The 19774-nt window shown below is 42.1% G+C and overlaps 4 protein-coding genes across 4 annotated transcripts; all 4 read left to right on the top strand.

Moving 5' to 3' along the window:
• The first annotated feature begins 59 nt into the window (after positions 1-59).
• Positions 60-2438, top strand: LOC5516814 (universal stress protein Slr1101). The gene is made up of 4 exons (XM_001636818.3): positions 60-233; positions 1090-1179; positions 1860-1963; positions 2108-2438. The coding sequence occupies exons 1-4, from the start codon at positions 152-154 to the stop codon at positions 2330-2332; spliced, it is 501 nt and encodes a 166-aa protein (XP_001636868.1). The 5' UTR covers positions 60-151; the 3' UTR covers positions 2333-2438.
• A 2691-nt stretch (positions 2439-5129) lies between these two features.
• LOC116620829 (tubulin alpha-2/alpha-4 chain) lies at positions 5130-7385 on the top strand. Its single transcript, XM_032386698.2, has 4 exons — positions 5130-5272; positions 5360-5582; positions 5982-6130; positions 6202-7385. Exons 1-4 carry the CDS (start codon positions 5270-5272, stop codon positions 7183-7185), a joined length of 1359 nt encoding a protein of 452 aa, XP_032242589.1. The 5' UTR covers positions 5130-5269; the 3' UTR covers positions 7186-7385.
• A 2631-nt stretch (positions 7386-10016) lies between these two features.
• LOC5516771 (tubulin alpha-2/alpha-4 chain) lies at positions 10017-12180 on the top strand. The gene is made up of 4 exons (XM_032386693.2): positions 10017-10162; positions 10250-10472; positions 10852-11000; positions 11072-12180. Exons 1-4 carry the CDS (start codon positions 10160-10162, stop codon positions 12053-12055), a joined length of 1359 nt encoding a protein of 452 aa, XP_032242584.2. The 5' UTR covers positions 10017-10159; the 3' UTR covers positions 12056-12180.
• A 5475-nt stretch (positions 12181-17655) lies between these two features.
• LOC5516770 (tubulin alpha-1D chain) lies at positions 17656-19753 on the top strand. The gene is made up of 4 exons (XM_001636816.3): positions 17656-17809; positions 17900-18122; positions 18353-18501; positions 18573-19753. The coding sequence occupies exons 1-4, from the start codon at positions 17807-17809 to the stop codon at positions 19554-19556; spliced, it is 1359 nt and encodes a 452-aa protein (XP_001636866.1). The 5' UTR covers positions 17656-17806; the 3' UTR covers positions 19557-19753.
• The last annotated feature ends 21 nt before the right edge of the window (positions 19754-19774 follow it).

The raw sequence follows: 19774 nt of genomic DNA, 5'->3' as shown, positions 1-19774 counted from the left end.
GCCCAATCGCAAAAAAAAAAAACACAGGATGCCCATTCAACCGACTCGGTCGAGTCATGGCCACGCATGATTCTTTGCATGACCGAGACTACCCCGTGATTAGTTTTCCGAGTTTGCAGGAAACGTGTCACGTCTGTAGTTTGTCAGAATCATGGCTTCTCCAGAGGGAAATAAAGGACGGAAGATTGTTATCCCGGTAGATGGAAGCAAACACAGCGAACGTGCATTCGACTGTAAGTTCTCAAGTTCAGAATTTACTCATAACACTTTTTGTCGTGTTATTTTTCAGACGTGTGAACCCCCATTGTGTGTTGTTTAATTAGCCCAAAACCTTCGAAAATGATCTGTCTTGGCTTTTTATATGTCTGATATTTGTACATTTTCTTGTAATCAACATATCCACACATTTAATGAGAGAATAGAGTGCACATCTTGTGTAAATGTGTATGCATGATAAAGTGTTTTATCTCTGCCCCGTGTGTTCTCTACTGCACGTACACCATCTTTACTACCCAAAGTCCTTTGCCACGTGATTTTGTACTTTGCGTGTTTTTACTACTTCAAAAGGTGCTGACCATTTACTTTGAACATTTAATTTTGGACGTTTTACAGCCTATTTTAGGCTTCATTTGGGAGACTCTGGGAATTACAATGAAAATAACAAGGAAGTGAGCTGTGCAGAGGAAGACTGCAACAGTACTGCTGATGAGAAAAACATTTCCTCAGACATTATTACTAAGCTTAGTGCTACATGCTATTTTTACGTCTTTTACTGACACTTGAATAGAACTTTGAATAACAAAAGTATTTGGACAAACAATATTCCGATGAAAAAATTTTTTGTCTCAAATGTTTATCGTCTAGACAATTTTGTAGTTAAAATTTAATTTTCCAGTATGTTATAAAATGACTATACCACTCAGTCGCTCAGTGGCTGTGAGGAGGCGATCTAATTATTTTATAACCAGAACTTGCTAAACTTTATTTGTTTTGCTAAGGTAAACTGTACTGCTCAAGAGCATAGTATGACAGGTGTGAGCTGCGTAGGAGACTATACCAATTACTTGACCAGCTTTTTTTCCCTCTTAGGGTATAAAGGAGCTCTGCACCGTGGTAATGATGAAGTCTTTGTCGTTCATGCCTTTGACCCTTATGCTGCCCCACCAACGCCATATCCATGTAAGCAGTGTGACAGAGAATGGGTTCAAACACATATAGGGATCAGCTGGCAGGGGTGATTCTAGCTTTTTGCCAAGGGGGGGGGAGGTTTGACCCCAAAAATTTCGTCATTATTTTACCTTCGTAACAATTTCTGTATAAACAGACACAATGAAAACAATAAAAAAAGGGCAGCCCAAGTGGGGGGATTCAACCCCCTAACCCCCCCTCAAAGATATTGCTTCGGATAATGAAGAAATATATACAATTTATGAAAAACAATGAATCTCCCAACCCCCTTCAAGAAATTCAGGCACCTTTTCATTGGTTTTCATTCATTTCCAGCCCTGACTTGCAATTATATGATCAACCAGTGTGCCGTGTATTGCGTCATGGGTGTTGTAGTCTTGAACAAACGCATGTATTCATGTTATTTGTCACTTAAGTTTTCAGGAGCATAGCCAGGGTTTTCTAGGGAGGGGGAAGGCGGTGCAGGTATTTATGTTTTGGGAAATGTGTAAAAGTGGGCAATTCTCAAGTAAGAATTAACTAGTTTTTGGCACTTACTGCGTGACAGGGGAAGGGTGGGGTGGTGCACTTGCCCCTTTCACCCACCCCTAGCTATATAAGATTATTGTTGTAGGGCAATTAAGAGGTTTGTTTGTCAGAATTGGTTTACATTTTTCTCTGTGCTGTTCTAGATGGCTTTGCTTTCCCTGAAGACTGGGAACAACACATGAAGAAGACAGTGGACGATGCAAAGAGTGTCATGGAGTATTATGAGAAGAAATGCAAGGACAGCAAGGTAAACAAAAAACATTCTACAGGGGGATGCCATTTTATTCCATATCTTTTATTTTTAAAGTTCTGATTCAACTCACTCCGCTGGTTGTGCTTGTTATTTCATTGTCTCTAATGCTGTTTATCAATTTTTTTGTATGTCAATCAGATGAAGTGCACAATGCTGACTAAGCCAGGTGATCCAGGCGAGACTATATGCGAGATTGCCAAGGACAAAAATGCTGATCAGATTATAATGGGTAGTCGCGGCTTAGGCACAGTTCGACGCACCATTGTAGGAAGCGTCAGTGAATTCTGTTTGCACCATACTCACATTCCTATGTCCATTGTCCCACCTGAAAAGCCAGATGGTTTGGGGTTTATCAACAAGTAGAATAATAATAAGATTTTGACAAAATCTCTCATGAAATGGGGGTTAAGAAGTGTGTACTTTACTAGTTAAAATTTAGAGGATAGAAATAATAAATATACATATCTCAGTTTCTCATTCGTTTTGATATTCCCTGGGTAATTTACACTCCAACAGTGTATCCTATAATGCATTTTGTTACCTTGTAAGTTTGTTTTATTCAGCGCATGAGATTGTTAAGTTTTTTCTTTATTGTCTGTAATAAAGAAACTTTTTTCACCTAGGGAATAACTTACTACACTACCTATTATTGTTTACACATTAGATAGTCCAGGGGAAGCCCAGGGTCTGGTTAGATTTTAGGTGTAAGTAAAAATCTTCCCATTGGGACTGTGAATCCTGCCGTCGATAAGGGAGCTAAGCCCCAGGTTCTGTCTCCAATCATACTGCATCAACCTGTGTAGGGTGGACGTGAAAAACCCGCTGGTGCTTTTTCCACTGACAGTACTTACACCCTATTTCACACTTTTGATTACAAGTTTATAGTCTTTGCACATGCTGACAAGAAGTCAGTTGCATGATAGGAGCAGAGTTACTGCACCTAGACAATACAGGAATGTATCAAGCGAATCCCTAGGGGAGTTATTATGCTGATAAATGATTACAGGGGTATTCACAACAGTTCAACATATTGAACACATCTCAAAGTCCTTGACTGAGGTCAGGTACCCCTTAACGGTCTATCGTTATTCTTAATTTTTTGCGCGATTTTATGTAGTTTTTAAAAATATAAGACCCAAATTTTATTCTATAAAGTCAAATTGTCTTCTCTTGAAAATCAAATTTAAAAGGTTTATATCAGTATATAGTATAGGAAGCAATGTGTTTTTTTCATTCATGTGTTTTCTTTTATTATTGGTTCATGGGAAGCGTATTATTCCTTTCTCTTCTATGATACAATGCTACGGTAGGGGTTTGATGGAAGATGTATTTTTATTTCTCTACTACGACTTGCTAATATACTAGGGTAGGGGTTTGATGGAAGATGTGTTTTTATTTCTCTACTACGATGCTAAGATACTAGGGTAGGGGTTTGATGGAAGATGTGTTTTTATTTCTCTACTACGACTTGCTAATATACTAGGGTAGGGGTTTGATGGAAGATGTATTTTTCTTTCTCTACAAGTACTACGATACTGCGGTAGAGGTTTGATGGAAAATGTATTTTTCTTTTTCTACTACGGTGGGTAGGGGTTTGATGGAAATTGTATTTTTTCTTTCTCTACAAGTACTACGATACTACGGTAGAAGTTTGATGGAAAATGTATTTTTCTTTTTCTACTACGGTACTACGATGGTAGGGGTTTGATGGAAATTGTTATTTTCTCTACTACCAGACTACGATAGATTAGTACGGTAGGAGTTTAACTGTTTAATGGAAATTGTATTTCTTTTCTTCTCTACCACGTTACTGCGGTACTACTGTTGGGGTTTAATGAAAATATTTCTCATCTGCTCTTCTATATGGGTGTTGCCGAGAGTTTGACTATTGACGCTCTACTACGGCCGTAGAACACCGTAGTAGGAAAAACTCTACATCAGCACCTTATGTACCCATCAAGCACTGCGGGTTATGATACACTGATTCTCCGAGTGCAGCCTTACCGTAAAAAGAATAAACGCCCCCTTATCTAAAGAACGCCTCCTATCTAATGGACGCCCCCCTTAAGCTTACAAGTTTGTAATGGACGCCCCTCTCAAATAAACGCCCCCTCTGTTTAACGCCCCCAACTTAAAAACAAACGACAGTAATTTCAGTAATATAAATCAAATTTAATTAATCTGAGTTTGGCTTCTACTGGGTGAGACTTGTAAAGTAAATAAGCAAAATGTCATATGGGAAGTGAAAGTAAATATCTAACTGACGTGTCCGAAACGACTTTTATAGATCAACAATTCCTTCATAACAATTTCATGTTGGTTCTACAAACACGTGTTTATCGTGGTCATAAGAAGGAGTGTATCGTTACTAATTGCAGAAAATATCCACCTGGCTTCTAGTCTGCAGCGATTGTAACTAAGACAAAACATTTCTAAAAAATGAAACAATGGCATGGTAGATGAGTAAACCAAAAATGTGAGCCAATAAGAACTGTTAATTCCTAATTAACCTCATATGTTGCATTATGGAGGTATTTTGTGAGACAGGTTTGGAATCTTGCAAGTCGTTTCGCATTATATAACTCACTCAAAGCTGACGTTGCTTTAGCAAAGAACAAGTACTAAAAAAATTACTTTCTACTCATTCATTTCCATGTTGCTTCTACAAACACGTGTTTATCGTGGCGGTAGGAAGGAGTGTATCGTTATTAACTAAAGTAAATATTCACCAAACTTTTAGAACTCACCTGCAGCGATTGTAACTAAAACAAAACTATTCTAAAACATGTGAGCTAATAAGAACTGATAATTCCTAATTAAAATAAATCCTGATAATCTTCCTACGGAGGTATATTGTGACAGGTTTGGAATCTTCGTCGTTTCGCATGATATAAGCAACTCAAAGCTGATGCTACTTAAGCAAAGAACAACAACTCCTTCATTTCCATGATGGTTCTACAAGCACATGTTTATCGTGGCCGTGGAAGAAGAGTATAGAAACTAACTGAAGTACATATATTCACCTGGCTTCTAGTCTTTTAAGAAATCCCCTGCAGCGATTGTAACTAACACAACACTATTCTAAAACCTGAAACCATGGCAATGTAAAGCAAACAAAAATGTGAGCCAATAAAAACTGATAACTCCTAATAGAAACGAACCTCCTATAGAGGTATATTATAAAACAGGTTGGGAATCTCGCAAGCCGTTATTTTGTAAGAATCCCAAGCTGACGTTGCTTCAGCAAAACAAGAATTACAAACCTTTCTACTCCTCCGAAAACCGTTTACCTGTCAAAAAATGGTAAGTGCCTTACTTAAAAGAGTTCTTTTGGTGCACCTTTCTGAATTCTTTCCTTGAAAATAAATCAATAAACTTTCTCTTTGGTAGCGCGAGTGCATCTCTATCCACGTTGGACAAGCCGGTGTGCAGATTGGCAACGCTTGTTGGGAGTTGTATTGTCTGGAGCACGGAATCCAACCCGATGGCCAGATGCCGAGCGACAAGACGATCGGTGGAGGCGATGACTCCTTCAACACTTTCTTCAGCGAGACCGGTGCTGGAAAACACGTCCCTAGAGCTGTGTTTGTCGACTTAGAGCCAACAGTAGTCGGTATGAATACTTGTTTAACTGACACTCATGTTGGCGAGAACTTAGTGATAGCTTCTTGTTTGCTGTGCTTGTATTAACAAGCTTAACAACGACCTGGGTACGTCGCGCTAACGTGACGAACTCGAATGCCACAATTCGGTTCGTAGTTACATTTTCAATTAGGTTTGCCTCTTTTGGCGCGACTCTGTCAACAGCGCGCTTTGTCGTTCTACATGACATACCATAAGTAAACCGGTCTCCATGTTTTGTTCCTTGATAACAATTAAAAAAAAAATCATCTTTAAAGAAATACTAGAACCGGTGAGCTTGCTACATTAAAAAGAAAGCTGTTTCAAAGTACACATTTTTAATAGTTGTTAAAAATTTGATCCCTTTTGAAAAATGTTGTTTGAATTGCAGATGAGGTTCGTACCGGAACCTACCGCCAGCTCTTCCATCCTGAACAACTCGTCACTGGCAAAGAGGATGCTGCCAACAATTACGCTCGTGGACATTACACCGTTGGGAAGGAAATCGTTGATTTAGTTCTGGACAGAATTAGGAAACTGGTGAGCAACCATCTGTATTACAAATCATTCAAACAAAAGGTCTTATAATTTAACTACCTAATCAATTTCAGGCTGATCAATGTACTGGTTTACAAGGTTTCCTGATCTTTCATTCCTTCGGCGGTGGTACGGGTTCTGGATTCAGCTCACTGCTGATGGAGCGTCTTTCTGTGGACTATGGCAAGAAGTCTAAATTGGAGTTTGCCATTTACCCAGCTCCTCAGGTATCTACTGCTGTTGTCGAGCCCTACAACTCCATCCTGACCACCCACACCACCCTAGAGCACTCTGACTGCGCCTTCATGGTAGACAATGAGGCCATCTATGACATCTGCCGCCGCAACCTGGACATTGAAAGACCCACCTACACCAACCTAAACCGTCTGATTGGTCAGATTGTGTCCTCCATCACCGCCTCGCTGCGCTTTGATGGTGCCTTGAACGTGGATCTCACCGAGTTCCAGACCAACTTGGTGCCATACCCTCGTATCCACTTCCCTCTGGCTACATATGCCCCAGTCATCTCTGCTGAAAAGGCCTATCACGAGCAACTAAGCGTTGCTGAGATCACCAATGCCTGCTTTGAGCCTGCCAATCAGATGGTTAAGTGTGACCCACGTCACGGCAAATACATGGCCTGCTGTATGCTTTACCGTGGTGATGTCGTCCCCAAGGATGTCAATGCTGCCATTGCAACCATCAAAACGAAGAGAACCATCCAGTTCGTCGACTGGTGTCCCACTGGATTCAAAGTCGGCATCAACTACCAACCGCCCACTGTTGTCCCTGGCGGTGACCTGGCCAAGGTGCAGCGTGCCGTGTGCATGTTAAGCAACACCACAGCTGTCGCCGAGGCCTGGGCTCGTCTGGATCACAAGTTTGATCTAATGTACGCCAAGCGCGCATTTGTCCACTGGTATGTTGGTGAGGGTATGGAGGAAGGAGAGTTCTCCGAGGCTCGTGAGGATCTGGCAGCCCTTGAGAAGGATTACGAGGAGGTCGGTGTTGATAGTGTTGAGGGAGAAGGCGGAGAGGAAGAAGGGGAAGAGTACTAAATCTTTAAGTTTTTTAAGGAATGTACTCTATGATACTGCTTTTTTACTCTTTTAAGTGATGTAATCTTTAGGTTTGGTTAGGAAAAATTACACGTCAATGATACTGCATTTTTACGCTTTTAAGCGATGAAATAATAGAACACTACAATCTGTAGAATAGGCTGTGATCTATAATAAAGTAATGTGTTTTCTGCCCTTTACCTGCGTGTACTTTCGCCCTTACGATGTGTGTTGTAATCACCCTATCCCTGGGCTTCGTCCCTGATTTTTAAGTCTCCCAAGGGGGAGGGGGCAACCGTTTACTGGCCAGCACGGACAACTTATCTAAGACCCAATAAGGGAAGGGAAGGGCGACGGATGACCGCAAATGAAGACAAAACAATACATCTGGCTCATTTGCATTAATTTGCATTGAATACGGCTCATGGAAAGTACAACGTTTGTGCAGGGCCTTAGAGACTTACGGCGTTTAAACTAGGCCTAAGTAAGGGTTAGATAATGGCGCGAGTGTTAACGACTATGACCCGCTTGGCTGGGGGAGGTACCGGTTTTTTCTTGTTCGCTGTTACAAAGTCTTTACAAGATCTTTCTCTGTTTCTGTTCTCATTCCCATATGTGATATATGTGTTGTTCAAGTGTTAATGTGAGTCTTGCAAGTGTTTTAACATGTGAGTTTCTTGAAGTTCCTTAGTGTCTTAAGTGAGTGTTAGTGGAAGAGAGTCTTGGGGCTTCGGTACGCACCCATATCTATATGCTACTAAGACAACATGTCCTTTAGGATAACTGACATTGACATCCCAAAGGGCTTTTAGCACTGTTTGGATAGGTTTAACCAATGGGTGTACGAGGGACGACCTTCCTACGTGTGTGTGCCAGTGGGTTACCCTTGGGCTACCGTGACTTACGTAATTTTTACAATGTTGCTACTGACTACGGAAGTCACACACTAACTTGGTACACTGCTAGTGCGCATGGCAAGCTACACGCTGCAAGACTCGAAGCCGGCGCGCTTGATTTTTCCGTTCCCGAAAAAGAAAGCGCGCGGTTTTTAAAACCACTCGATGAAAGAATGTAAGCAAAGGGAGAGCGGGAACGAATCCCCCGTCAAAAACACGAAAAAGTACTCTCTGAAGACGCGAGAAGAAAAGGATAAACCGTGGTCTTCAGGTGATATTTCTTTGCTATGTTGAAATATTTGTGAATCACTTTGATATCAGTAAACACAATTAACATTGTATTTTTGCCGCTCTTGTTTTTCTCTAGGATGTGAAGCAGTTGAGGATTTTGAATAACAGGGACATATCAGTGAGGTTTGTAGTTAGTAATATAGTAGTCATCTACTTAGTGATTAGTATTCCCTAAGTTGCAACTTTGTTTTCATTGTTTTCTTCCTGAGAAACAATCAAAATAAAGGTGCAACTTAGGGAATACTAAATTGGGACTAATACTAATTAGGGAATACTAACCCTCTTTTAAGTTCAATACATATCAAATTGTGTTATTTATATATCTAAGTTCATTTATTTATATATCTAAGCCAAGGGGGTGCGCGCGCACCCTGCACATCGCCCTGTGTACGTGACTGACAAGTAGTCTTCTGCGCATGCGCCTTTATTGTCAGTCTGAAATTCCAGAAAAAGCTCCGAGGAAGGGCAACGCTCGATGCCTTAACATAACTACTGTTAGGCGTAAAACACACAATTGCAACCTTGTGTTGATTTATTTCCCTGATGCCACCACGTCTACGCAGACTAGACGCCCCAAGTCGCCCTCTTTGATTTTACATAATAGGAGCGCGCGGTCTAATGGCTATTTTTCTCAATAATCAGTAAAAATTCAGGTGCGCAAAAGCCAATTTCTAAAAGGTAGACCAGCGGACTTTGAGAAAGTTTAACACAGATCCACTATTAATTCTACAGCTTGTCTGTAGTTCTTATAGTTATACCACTTCATTGGACTGTTATAATACACTAGACACTAAAGACGCAAAGTTTTAGCCATTTCTATACGTATGGAGCTTTGCGTCACCGGCCCCGCTACTTATTTACGATACGATAGTAAACATAGGCGCATTTTACTGAAATTACGGTTAAAGGGATGAACTTTTTTGAACTGACATAATTCTCCAGGCGCGTGGGTCGACAGAAAGTAGTTTGTCTCATACGCTTTGGAGAAACTATTTTAGTTGGCAAGAGTTGCCCAACAGTGTTTTCTTGATTTAAGCATCCATAGGGGCCCAACAAGCCCCAACAGCCCCTAATTGATAATTCCATGTTGGTTATACAAACACGTGTTTATTGTGGCCGTCAGAAGGAATGTATCGTAACTCATTGAAGTATATATTCACCTAACTTCTAGTCTTTTGAGAAATCGCCTGCAGCGATTGTAACTAAAATAAAACGTTTCTAAAAAATGAAACCATGGCAATGTAAAATAAACAAAAAATGTGAGCCAATAAGAACTGATAATTCCTAATTAAAATAAATCCTGATAACCTCTTATGGAATTATATTGTGACAGGTTTTGAATCTTGCAAGTCGTTTCGCATGATATAACTAACTCTACTTCAGCAATAAAACAACGACTACAAAAATTATCTTCTACTCCTTCATTTCCATGATGGTTCTACAAGCACATGTTTATCGTGGCCGTGAAAGAAGAGTATAGAAACTAACTGAAGTACATATATCCACCTGGCTTCTAGTCTTTTATGAAATCCCCTGAAGCAATTGTAACTAACACAACACTATTTTAAAACCTGAAACCATGGCAATGTAAAGCACACAAAAATGTGAGCCAATAAGAACTGATAATTCCTAATAGAAATGAAACCTCCTATAGAGGTATATTATAAAACAGGTTGCGAATCTTGCAAGTCGTTATTTTGTAAGACTCCCAAGCTAACGTTGCTTCAGCAAAACAGAATTACAAAAATTCCTTTCTACTCCCCCCGAAAACCGTTTACCTTTCAAAAATGGTAAGTGCCTTCCTTAAGAAGAGTATTTTGGTGCACCTTTCTGAATTCTTTCCTTGAAAATAAATCAATAAACTTTCTATTTGGTAGCGCGAGTGCATCTCTATCCACGTTGGACAAGCCGGTGTGCAGATTGGCAACGCTTGTTGGGAGTTGTATTGTCTGGAGCACGGAATCCAACCCGATGGCCAGATGCCGAGCGACAAGACGATCGGTGGAGGCGATGACTCCTTCAACACCTTCTTCAGCGAGACCGGTGCTGGAAAACACGTCCCTAGAGCTGTGTTTGTCGACTTAGAGCCAACAGTAGTCGGTATGAATACTTGTTTAACAGACACTCATGTTGGCGAGAACTTATTGATAGCTTCTTGTTTGCTCTGCTTGTTTTAACAAGCTTAACAACGGCGAACGTGACGAACTCGAATGCCACAATTCGGTTCGTCGTTAGAAGCGCTATGTTTTGAGCCACATTTTCAATTCGGTTTGCCTCTTTTGGCGCGGCTCTGTCAACAGCGCGCTTTGTCGTTCTACATGACATACCATAAGTAAACCGGTCTCCACGTTTTATTCCTTGATAACAATTTTCAAAAGAAAATCATCTTTAAAGGGAATACAAGAACCGGTGAATAGTTGCTAAACATTTGATCCCATTCATAAAAAGGCGTCCTTGAAAAAAGTTTTTTGAATTGCAGATGAGGTTCGTACCGGAACCTACCGCCAGCTCTTCCATCCTGAACAACTTATCACTGGCAAAGAGGATGCTGCCAACAATTACGCCCGTGGACATTACACCGTTGGGAAGGAAATCGTTGATTTAGTTCTGGACAGAATTAGGAAACTGGTGAGCAATCATCTGTATTGCAAATCATTCAAACAAAGGGTCTAATAATTTAACTACCTAATCAATTTCAGGCTGATCAATGTACTGGTTTACAAGGTTTCCTGATCTTTCATTCCTTCGGCGGTGGAACGGGGTCTGGATTCAGCTCACTGCTGATGGAGCGTCTTTCTGTGGACTATGGCAAGAAGTCTAAATTGGAGTTTGCCATTTACCCAGCTCCTCAGGTCTCTACTGCTGTTGTCGAGCCCTACAACTCCATCCTGACCACTCACACCACCCTAGAGCACTCTGACTGCGCCTTCATGGTGGACAATGAGGCCATCTATGACATCTGCCGCCGCAACCTGGACATTGAGAGACCCACCTACACAAACCTAAACCGTTTGATTGGTCAGATTGTGTCCTCCATCACCGCCTCGCTGCGCTTTGATGGTGCCTTGAACGTGGATCTCACCGAGTTCCAGACCAACTTGGTGCCGTACCCTCGTATCCACTTTCCTCTGGCTACATATGCCCCAGTCATCTCTGCTGAAAAGGCCTATCACGAGCAACTGACCGTAGCTGAGATCACCAATGCCTGCTTTGAGCCTGCCAATCAGATGGTGAAGTGTGACCCACGTCACGGCAAGTATATGGCCTGCTGTCTGCTCTACCGTGGTGATGTTGTCCCCAAGGATGTCAATGCTGCTATCGCCACCATTAAGACCAAGAGAACCATCCAGTTCGTCGACTGGTGTCCCACTGGATTCAAAGTCGGCATCAACTACCAACCGCCCACTGTTGTCCCTGGCGGTGACCTGGCCAAGGTGCAGCGTGCCGTGTGCATGTTAAGCAACACCACAGCTATCGCCGAGGCCTGGGCTCGTCTGGATCACAAGTTTGATCTAATGTACGCCAAGCGCGCGTTTGTCCACTGGTATGTGGGTGAGGGTATGGAGGAAGGAGAGTTCTCCGAGGCTCGTGAGGATTTGGCAGCCCTTGAGAAGGATTACGAGGAGGTCGGTGTTGATAGTGTCGAGGGAGAAGGCGAAGAGGAAGAAGGGGAAGAGTACTAAATCTGTAAGTTTGTTAAGGAATGTCTATGGTACTGCTTTTTTACTCTTTTAAGAGATGTAATAATAGAATACTACAATCTGTAGAACAGGCTGTGATCTATAATAAAGTAATGTGCTTTACCTGAGTGTAGTTTCACCCTTACACCGTGTGTATTCACCCTACCCCTGGGCTTCGTCCCTGACCATGAAGTCTTCCAAGGGGGAGGGGCCAACAGTTGACTGGCCGGCAGGTGTTAGAAGGACAGCTCATCTAAGACCTAATAAGGGAAGGGAAGGGCGACGGATGACCAGCGGATGATGAAGAATGGGTCACATTGGACATGCGGTGGGTCTTGTGTGTGCCTATAACCCTAATATGGTTGCTGTAACACCCTAAACTGGGTGGTGTATCACCTTTATCCTGTATGTTGTGTCGCCCTTACGCAGTGTGTTGTATCCCCCTTAAAGTCCATATAACCTTTCAGAGTTAATAGACTTTGTCAATTCTTTATATTTTCATCTTCCAAACGGTATGTGGTTCGCATGGACCCTATAAAACACGCGCTTGCGCGAATAACTGAAATCTGTAATATTAAGGTATTTTGGTCAACCTTCGGAAAAAAGGCCGTGAACTGAAAGGTGCGGGTCCAGTTATTTGTGACTTAGATCGAGATGTCAACCAAATTACATGAGTAATTTAAATTATTCTTCACTTCATTGTGGGTAGCATTGCAATAGAAAACAATTCGCCAATATTTTGTGCCGTTGCCGTCTCTGAATTTTAACGGATTTAAGGAAAATACGTTGTTTCAGATTTTCCCGCCGAAACTTGGAATTATTCACTCGATTTAATCTCCTTTCGCGCGGCCAGAAAAATTTCAAAGATCTGTAGAAAATTCAAATTTCAATTCCTTTTTCAGAATTTGAAAGTTTATCTATGCTTTGTTTTGGCTAGATTGATATAAGTGAAAGGTTTTAAGAACTTTAACCTGTGTTGTATCACCCTTGCCCTGTGTGTTGTATCACCCTTACCCTTACCAATTGGTCACATTGGACATGCGATGGGCCCTGTGTGTGTCTATAACCCTAACATGGTTGCTGTAACACCCTAACCTGAGTGTTGTATCAAGTTTATCTTTTATCCTCCCCTGCGTGTATTGTCACCCTATTCTGTGTTGTATCACATTTGCCCTGTGTGTTGTATCAGTCTTACCCTGTGTGTTGTATCACCCTTACCCTGTGTGTTGTACCACCCTTACCCTGTGTGTTGTACCACCTTTACCCTGTGTGTTGTATCACCCTTAACCTGTGTGTTGTATCACCCTTACCCTGTGTGTTGTACCACCCTTACCCTGTGTGTTGTATCACCCTTACTCTGTGTGTTGTATCACCCTTACCCTGTGTGTTGTATCACCCTTACTCTGTGTGTTGTATCACCCTTACCCTGTGTGTTGTACCACCCTTACCCTGTGTGTTGTACCACCCTTACCCTGTGTGTTGTACCACCCTTACCCTGTGTGTTGTATCACCCTTACCCTGTGTGTTGTATCACCCTTACCCTGTGTGTTGTACCACCCTTACCCTGTGTGTTGTATCACCCTTACCTTGGGTGTTGTATCACCCTTACCCTGTGTGTTGTATCACCCTTACCCTGTGTGTTGTATCACCCTTACCCTGTGTGTTGTATCACACTTACCCTGTGTGTTGTGTCACCCTTACCTTGTGTGTTGTATCATTTTTACTCTGTGTGTTGTATCACCCTTACCCTGTGTGTTGCGTCACCCTTACCCTGTGTGTTGTGTCACCCTTACCCTGTGTGTTGTATCACCCTTACCCTGTGTGTTGTACCACCCTTACCCTGTGTGTTGTATCACCCTTACCCTGTGTGTTGTATCACCATTACCCTGTGTGTTGTATCACCCTTACCCTGTGTGTTGTGTCACCCTTACCTTGTGTGTTGTATCATTTTTACCCTGTGTGTTGTATCACCCTTACCCTGTGTGTTGCGTCACCCTTACCTTGTGTGTTGTATCACCCTTACCCTGTGTCTTGTGTCACCCTTACCTTGTGTGTTGTATCACCTTTACCCTGTGTGTTGTATCACCCTTACCCTGTGTGTTGTGTCACCCTTACCCTGTGTGTTGTATCACCCTTACCCTGTGTTGTATCACCCTTACCCTGTGTGTTGTATCACCCTTACCCTGTGTGTTGTGTCACCCCTACCCTGTGTGTTGTATCACCCTTACCCTGTGTGTTGTATCACCCTTACCCTGTGTGTTGTGTCACCCTTACCCTGTGTGTTGTATCACCCTTATCCTGTGTTGTATCACCCTTACCCTGTGTGTTGTGTCACCCCTACCCTGTGTGTTGTATCACCCTTACCCTGTGTGTTGTATCACCCTTACCCTGTGTGTTGTGTCACCCTTACCCTGTGTGTTGTATCACCCTTATCCTGTGTTGTATCACCCTTACCCTGTGTGTTGTGTCACCCTTACCCTGTGTGTTGTATCACCTTACCCTGTGTGTTGTATCACCCTTACCTTGTGTGTTGTATCACCCTTACTCTGTGTGTTGTATCACCCTTACCCTGTGTGTTGCGTCACCCTTACCCTGTGTGTTGTGTCACCCTTACCCTGTGTGTTGTATCACCCTTACCCTGTGTGTTGTACCACCCTTACCCTGTGTGTTGTATCACCCTTACCCTGTGTGTTGTATCACCATTACCCTGTGTGTTGTATCACCCTTACCCTGTGTGTTGTGTCACCCTTACCTTGTGTGTTGTATCATTTTTACCCTGTGTGTTGTATCACCCTTACCCTGTGTGTTGCGTCACCCTTACCTTGTGTGTTGTATCACCCTTACCTGTGTCTTGTGTCACCCTTACCTTGTGTGTTGTATCACCTTTACCCTGTGTGTTGTATCACCCTTACCCTGTGTGTTGTGTCACCCTTACCCTGTGTGTTGTATCACCCTTACCCTGTGTTGTATCACCCTTACCCTGTGTGTTGTATCACCCTTACCCTGTGTGTTGTGTCACCCCTACCCTGTGTGTTGTATCACCCTTACCCTGTGTGTTGTATCACCCTTACCCTGTGTGTTGTGTCACCCTTACCCTGTGTGTTGTATCACCCTTATCCTGTGTTGTATCACCCTTACCCTGTGTGTTGTGTCACCCCTACCCTGTGTGTTGTATCACCCTTACCCTGTGTGTTGTATCACCCTTACCCTGTGTGTTGTGTCACCCTTACCCTGTGTGTTGTATCACCCTTATCCTGTGTTGTATCACCCTTACCCTGTGTGTTGTGTCACCCTTACCCTGTGTGTTGTATCACCTTACCCTGTGTGTTGTATCACCCTTACCTTGTGTGTTGTATCACCCTTACCCTGTGTGTTGTACCACCCTTACCCTGTGTGTTGTATCCCCCTTACCCTTGTGTTGTATCACCCTTAGCCTGTGTGGTGTATCACCCTTACCCTGTGTCTTGTGTCACCCTTACCTTGTGTGTTGTATCACCCTTACCCTGTGTGTTGTATCACCCTTACCCTGTGTGTTGTGTCACCCTTACCATGTGTGTTGTATCACCCTTACCCTGTGTGTTGTACCACCCTTACCCTGTGTGTTGTGTCACCCTTACCCTGTGTGTTGTGTCACCCTTACCTTGTGTGTTGTATCACCCTTACCCTGTGTGTTGTATCACCCTTACCCTGTGTGTTGTATCCCCCTTACCCTGTGTGTTGTATCACCCTTACCCTTGTGTTGTATCACCCTTACCCTGTTGAATCACCCGTACCCTTGTGTTGTCACCCTTACACTGTGTGCAAGGCAAGCTCACTCTGTTAGTTGTGCTTATTATTTCAATGTCTCTAATGCAGTTTATTATTTTATTTTGCATGTCAATCAGATGAGGAATACGTATCTTGCCATAACTCCCAAGAAATCAGTTTATTATTTTATTTTGCATGTCAATCAGATGAGGAATACGTATCTTGCCATAACTCTCAAGAAATCAGTTTATTATTTTATTTTGCATGTCAATCAGATGAGGAATACGTATCTTGCCATAACTCTCAAGAAATCAGTTTATTATTTTATTTTGCATGTCAATCAGATGAGGAATACGTATCTTGCCATAACTCTCAAGAAATCAGTTTATTATTTTATTTTGCATGTCAATCAGATGATTAATACGTATCTTGCCATAACTCCTAAGAAATCAGTTTATTATTTTATTTTGGATGTCAATCAGATGAGGAATACGTTTCTTGCCATAACTCTCAAGAAATCAGTTTATTATTTTATTTTGCATGTCAATCAGATGAGGAATACGTATCTTGCCATAACTCCCAAGAAATCAGTTTATTATTTTATTTTGCATGTCAATCAGATGAGGAATACGTATCTTGCCATAACTCCCAAGAAATCAGTTTATTTTATTTTGCATGTCAATCAGATGAGGAATACGTATCTTGCCATAACTCTCAAGAAATGAGGTTTTAGAAGTCTGTAGTTTTTATAGGGATACTACTTCATTGGACTAATATAACTACACCAGACACTAGACGCATAGTTAAGCCATTTTTACAAGTATGGAACTCCGCGTCACCGCCTCCGCTGCTAAGTCTATATCTTACGGGCGAAAGTAAACATAGGTGCATTTTACTGAAATCACGGTTGAAGGGTGGTATGTTTTTGAACTGACATAATTCTCCAGGCGCGTGGGTCGACAGAAAGTAGTTTGTCTCATACGCTTTGGAGAAACTATTTTAGTTGGCAAGAGTTGCCCAACAGTGTTTTCTTGATTTAAGCATCCATAGGGGCCCAACAAGCCCCAACAGCCCCTAATTGATAATTCCATGCTGGTTATACAAACACGTGTTCATCGTAGCCGACTGACACAAAGCTGACGTTATTTCAGGAAAGAACAACAACTTTAATTCCTATCTACTCCTTCATTTCATGTTGGTTATACAAAAATGTACTCGTTAATCGTTGCCGCCGGTAAGAAAGACTGTATCGAAACTATAGTAAATATTCACAAAGCTTCTAGTCTTTTGAGAAATCGCCTGCAGCGATTGAAACAAAACTATTCTAGAAAATGAAACCATGGCAATGTAAAGTATCACAATTATAGTAAAGTATCGTAATTATAGTAAATATTCACCAAGCTTCTAGTCTTTTGAGAAATCGCCTGCAGCGATTGTAACAAAAACAAAACTATTATAGAAAATAAAACCATGGCAATGTAAAGTAAACCAAAAATGTGAGCCAATAACAACTGATAACCCCTAATTAAATTTAACCCCCTATGGATGTATTTTGTGAGACGTGTGGAATCTTGCAAGTCTTTTCGCATGACATAACTTACTCAAAGCTGATGTTATTTCAGCAAAGAACAAGGGTTACAAAAATTCCTTTCTACTTCTTTTTTTAAATGTTGGTTATACAAACATGCGCGTGCTGGAGTGTATCGTTACTAATTGAAGTAAATATTCACCAAGCTTCGATTTTGAGAAATCGCCTGCAGCGATTGCAACTAAAACAAAACTATTCTAAAACATGAAACCATGGCAATGTAAAGTAAACCAAAAATGTGAGCCAATAAGAACTGATAATTCCTAATGATTATGTAATCTCCTCTGGGGGTATATTATAAGACAGGTTAGGAATCTTAAGCCAATATTTCGTAAGATTCCAAAGCTGACGTTGCTTCAGCAAAACAAGAACTTAAAAAATTCTTTTCTACTCCTCCGAAAACCGTTTACCTATCAAAAATGGTAAGTGTCTTACTTAAGAATTGTTCTTTCGATACACATTTCCTGACTTCTTCTCTTGACAATAAATCGGTTCCAAACTCTTTTTGGTAGCGCGAGTGCATCTCTATCCACGTTGGACAAGCCGGTGTGCAGATTGGCAACGCTTGTTGGGAGTTGTACTGCCTCGAACACGGAATTCAGCCCGATGGCCAGATGCCGAGCGACAAGACGATCGGTGGAGGCGATGACTCCTTCAACACTTTCTTCAGCGAGACCGGTGCTGGAAAACACGTCCCTAGAGCTGTGTTTGTCGACTTAGAGCCAACAGTAGTCGGTATGAATACTTGTTTAACTGATGCATGAAGTTTGATAAACCGGTCTCTGCGTTTAGTTCCTTGATAACTATTTTCAAAAGAAAATCATCTTTAAAAAAATACGAAAAAGCGGTGAGCTTGCTACATTAAGATGAAATTTATTTCAAAGTCCACATTTATAATAGTTGTTGAACGTTTGATAACATTTATGAAAATGGAGTCCTTTTGAAAAATTTTGTTTGAATTGCAGATGAGGTTCGTACCGGAACCTACCGCCAGCTCTTCCATCCTGAACAACTGATCACTGGCAAAGAGGATGCTGCCAACAATTACGCTCGTGGACATTACACCGTTGGGAAGGAAATCATTGATTTAGTTCTGGACAGAATTAGGAAACTGGTGAGCAACCATCTGTATTACAAATCATTCAAACAAAAGGTTTAATAATTTAACTACATGATCAATTTCAGGCTGATCAATGTACTGGTTTACAAGGTTTCCTGATCTTTCATTCCTTCGGCGGTGGAACGGGGTCTGGATTCACCTCACTGCTGATGGAGCGACTGTCTGTTGACTATGGCAAGAAGTCTAAATTGGAGTTTGCCATTTACCCAGCTCCTCAGGTCTCTACTGCTGTTGTCGAGCCCTACAACTCCATCCTGACCACCCACACCACCCTAGAGCACTCTGACTGCGCCTTCATGGTGGACAATGAGGCCATCTACGACATCTGCCGCCGCAACCTGGACATTGAAAGACCCACCTACACCAACCTGAACCGTCTGATTGGTCAGATTGTGTCCTCCATCACCGCCTCGCTGCGCTTTGATGGTGCCTTGAACGTGGATCTCACCGAGTTCCAGACAAACTTGGTGCCGTACCCTCGTATCCACTTCCCCCTGGCTACATATGCCCCAGTCATCTCTGCTGAAAAGGCCTATCACGAGCAACTGAGCGTTGCTGAGATCACCAATGCCTGCTTTGAGCCTGCCAATCAGATGGTGAAGTGTGACCCACGTCACGGCAAGTACATGGCCTGCTGTATGCTTTACCGTGGTGATGTTGTCCCCAAGGATGTCAATGCTGCTATCGCCACCATCAAGACCAAGAGAACCATCCAGTTCGTCGACTGGTGTCCCACTGGGTTTAAAGTTGGTATCAACTACCAACCGCCCACTGTTGTCCCTGGCGGTGACCTGGCCAAGGTGCAGCGTGCCGTGTGCATGTTAAGCAACACCACAGCTATCGCCGAGGCCTGGGCTCGTCTGGATCACAAGTTTGATCTAATGTACGCCAAGCGCGCGTTTGTCCACTGGTATGTGGGTGAGGGTATGGAGGAAGGAGAGTTCTCCGAGGCTCGTGAGGATTTGGCAGCCCTTGAGAAGGATTACGAGGAGGTCGGTGTTGATAGTGTTGAGGGAGAAGGCGAAGAGGAAGAAGGGGAAGAGTACTAAATCTTTAAGTTTGTTAAGGAATGTTTATGATACTGCTTTTTTACTCTTTTAAGAAATGTAATCTTTAGGTTTGGTTAGGAAAAATTACATGTCAATGATACTGCTTTTTTACTCTTTTAAGAGATGAAATAATAGAATACTACAATCTGTAGAATAGGCTGTCATCTATAATAAAGTATTGTGCTTTATGCCCTTTACCTGCGTGTAGTTTCGCTCTT

This window comes from Nematostella vectensis, chromosome 2 (genome assembly GCF_932526225.1).
Source record: "Nematostella vectensis chromosome 2, jaNemVect1.1, whole genome shotgun sequence".
Taxonomy (NCBI): Eukaryota; Metazoa; Cnidaria; class Anthozoa; order Actiniaria; family Edwardsiidae; genus Nematostella; species Nematostella vectensis.
This window is presented reverse-complemented; position numbering and strand designations above follow the sequence as displayed.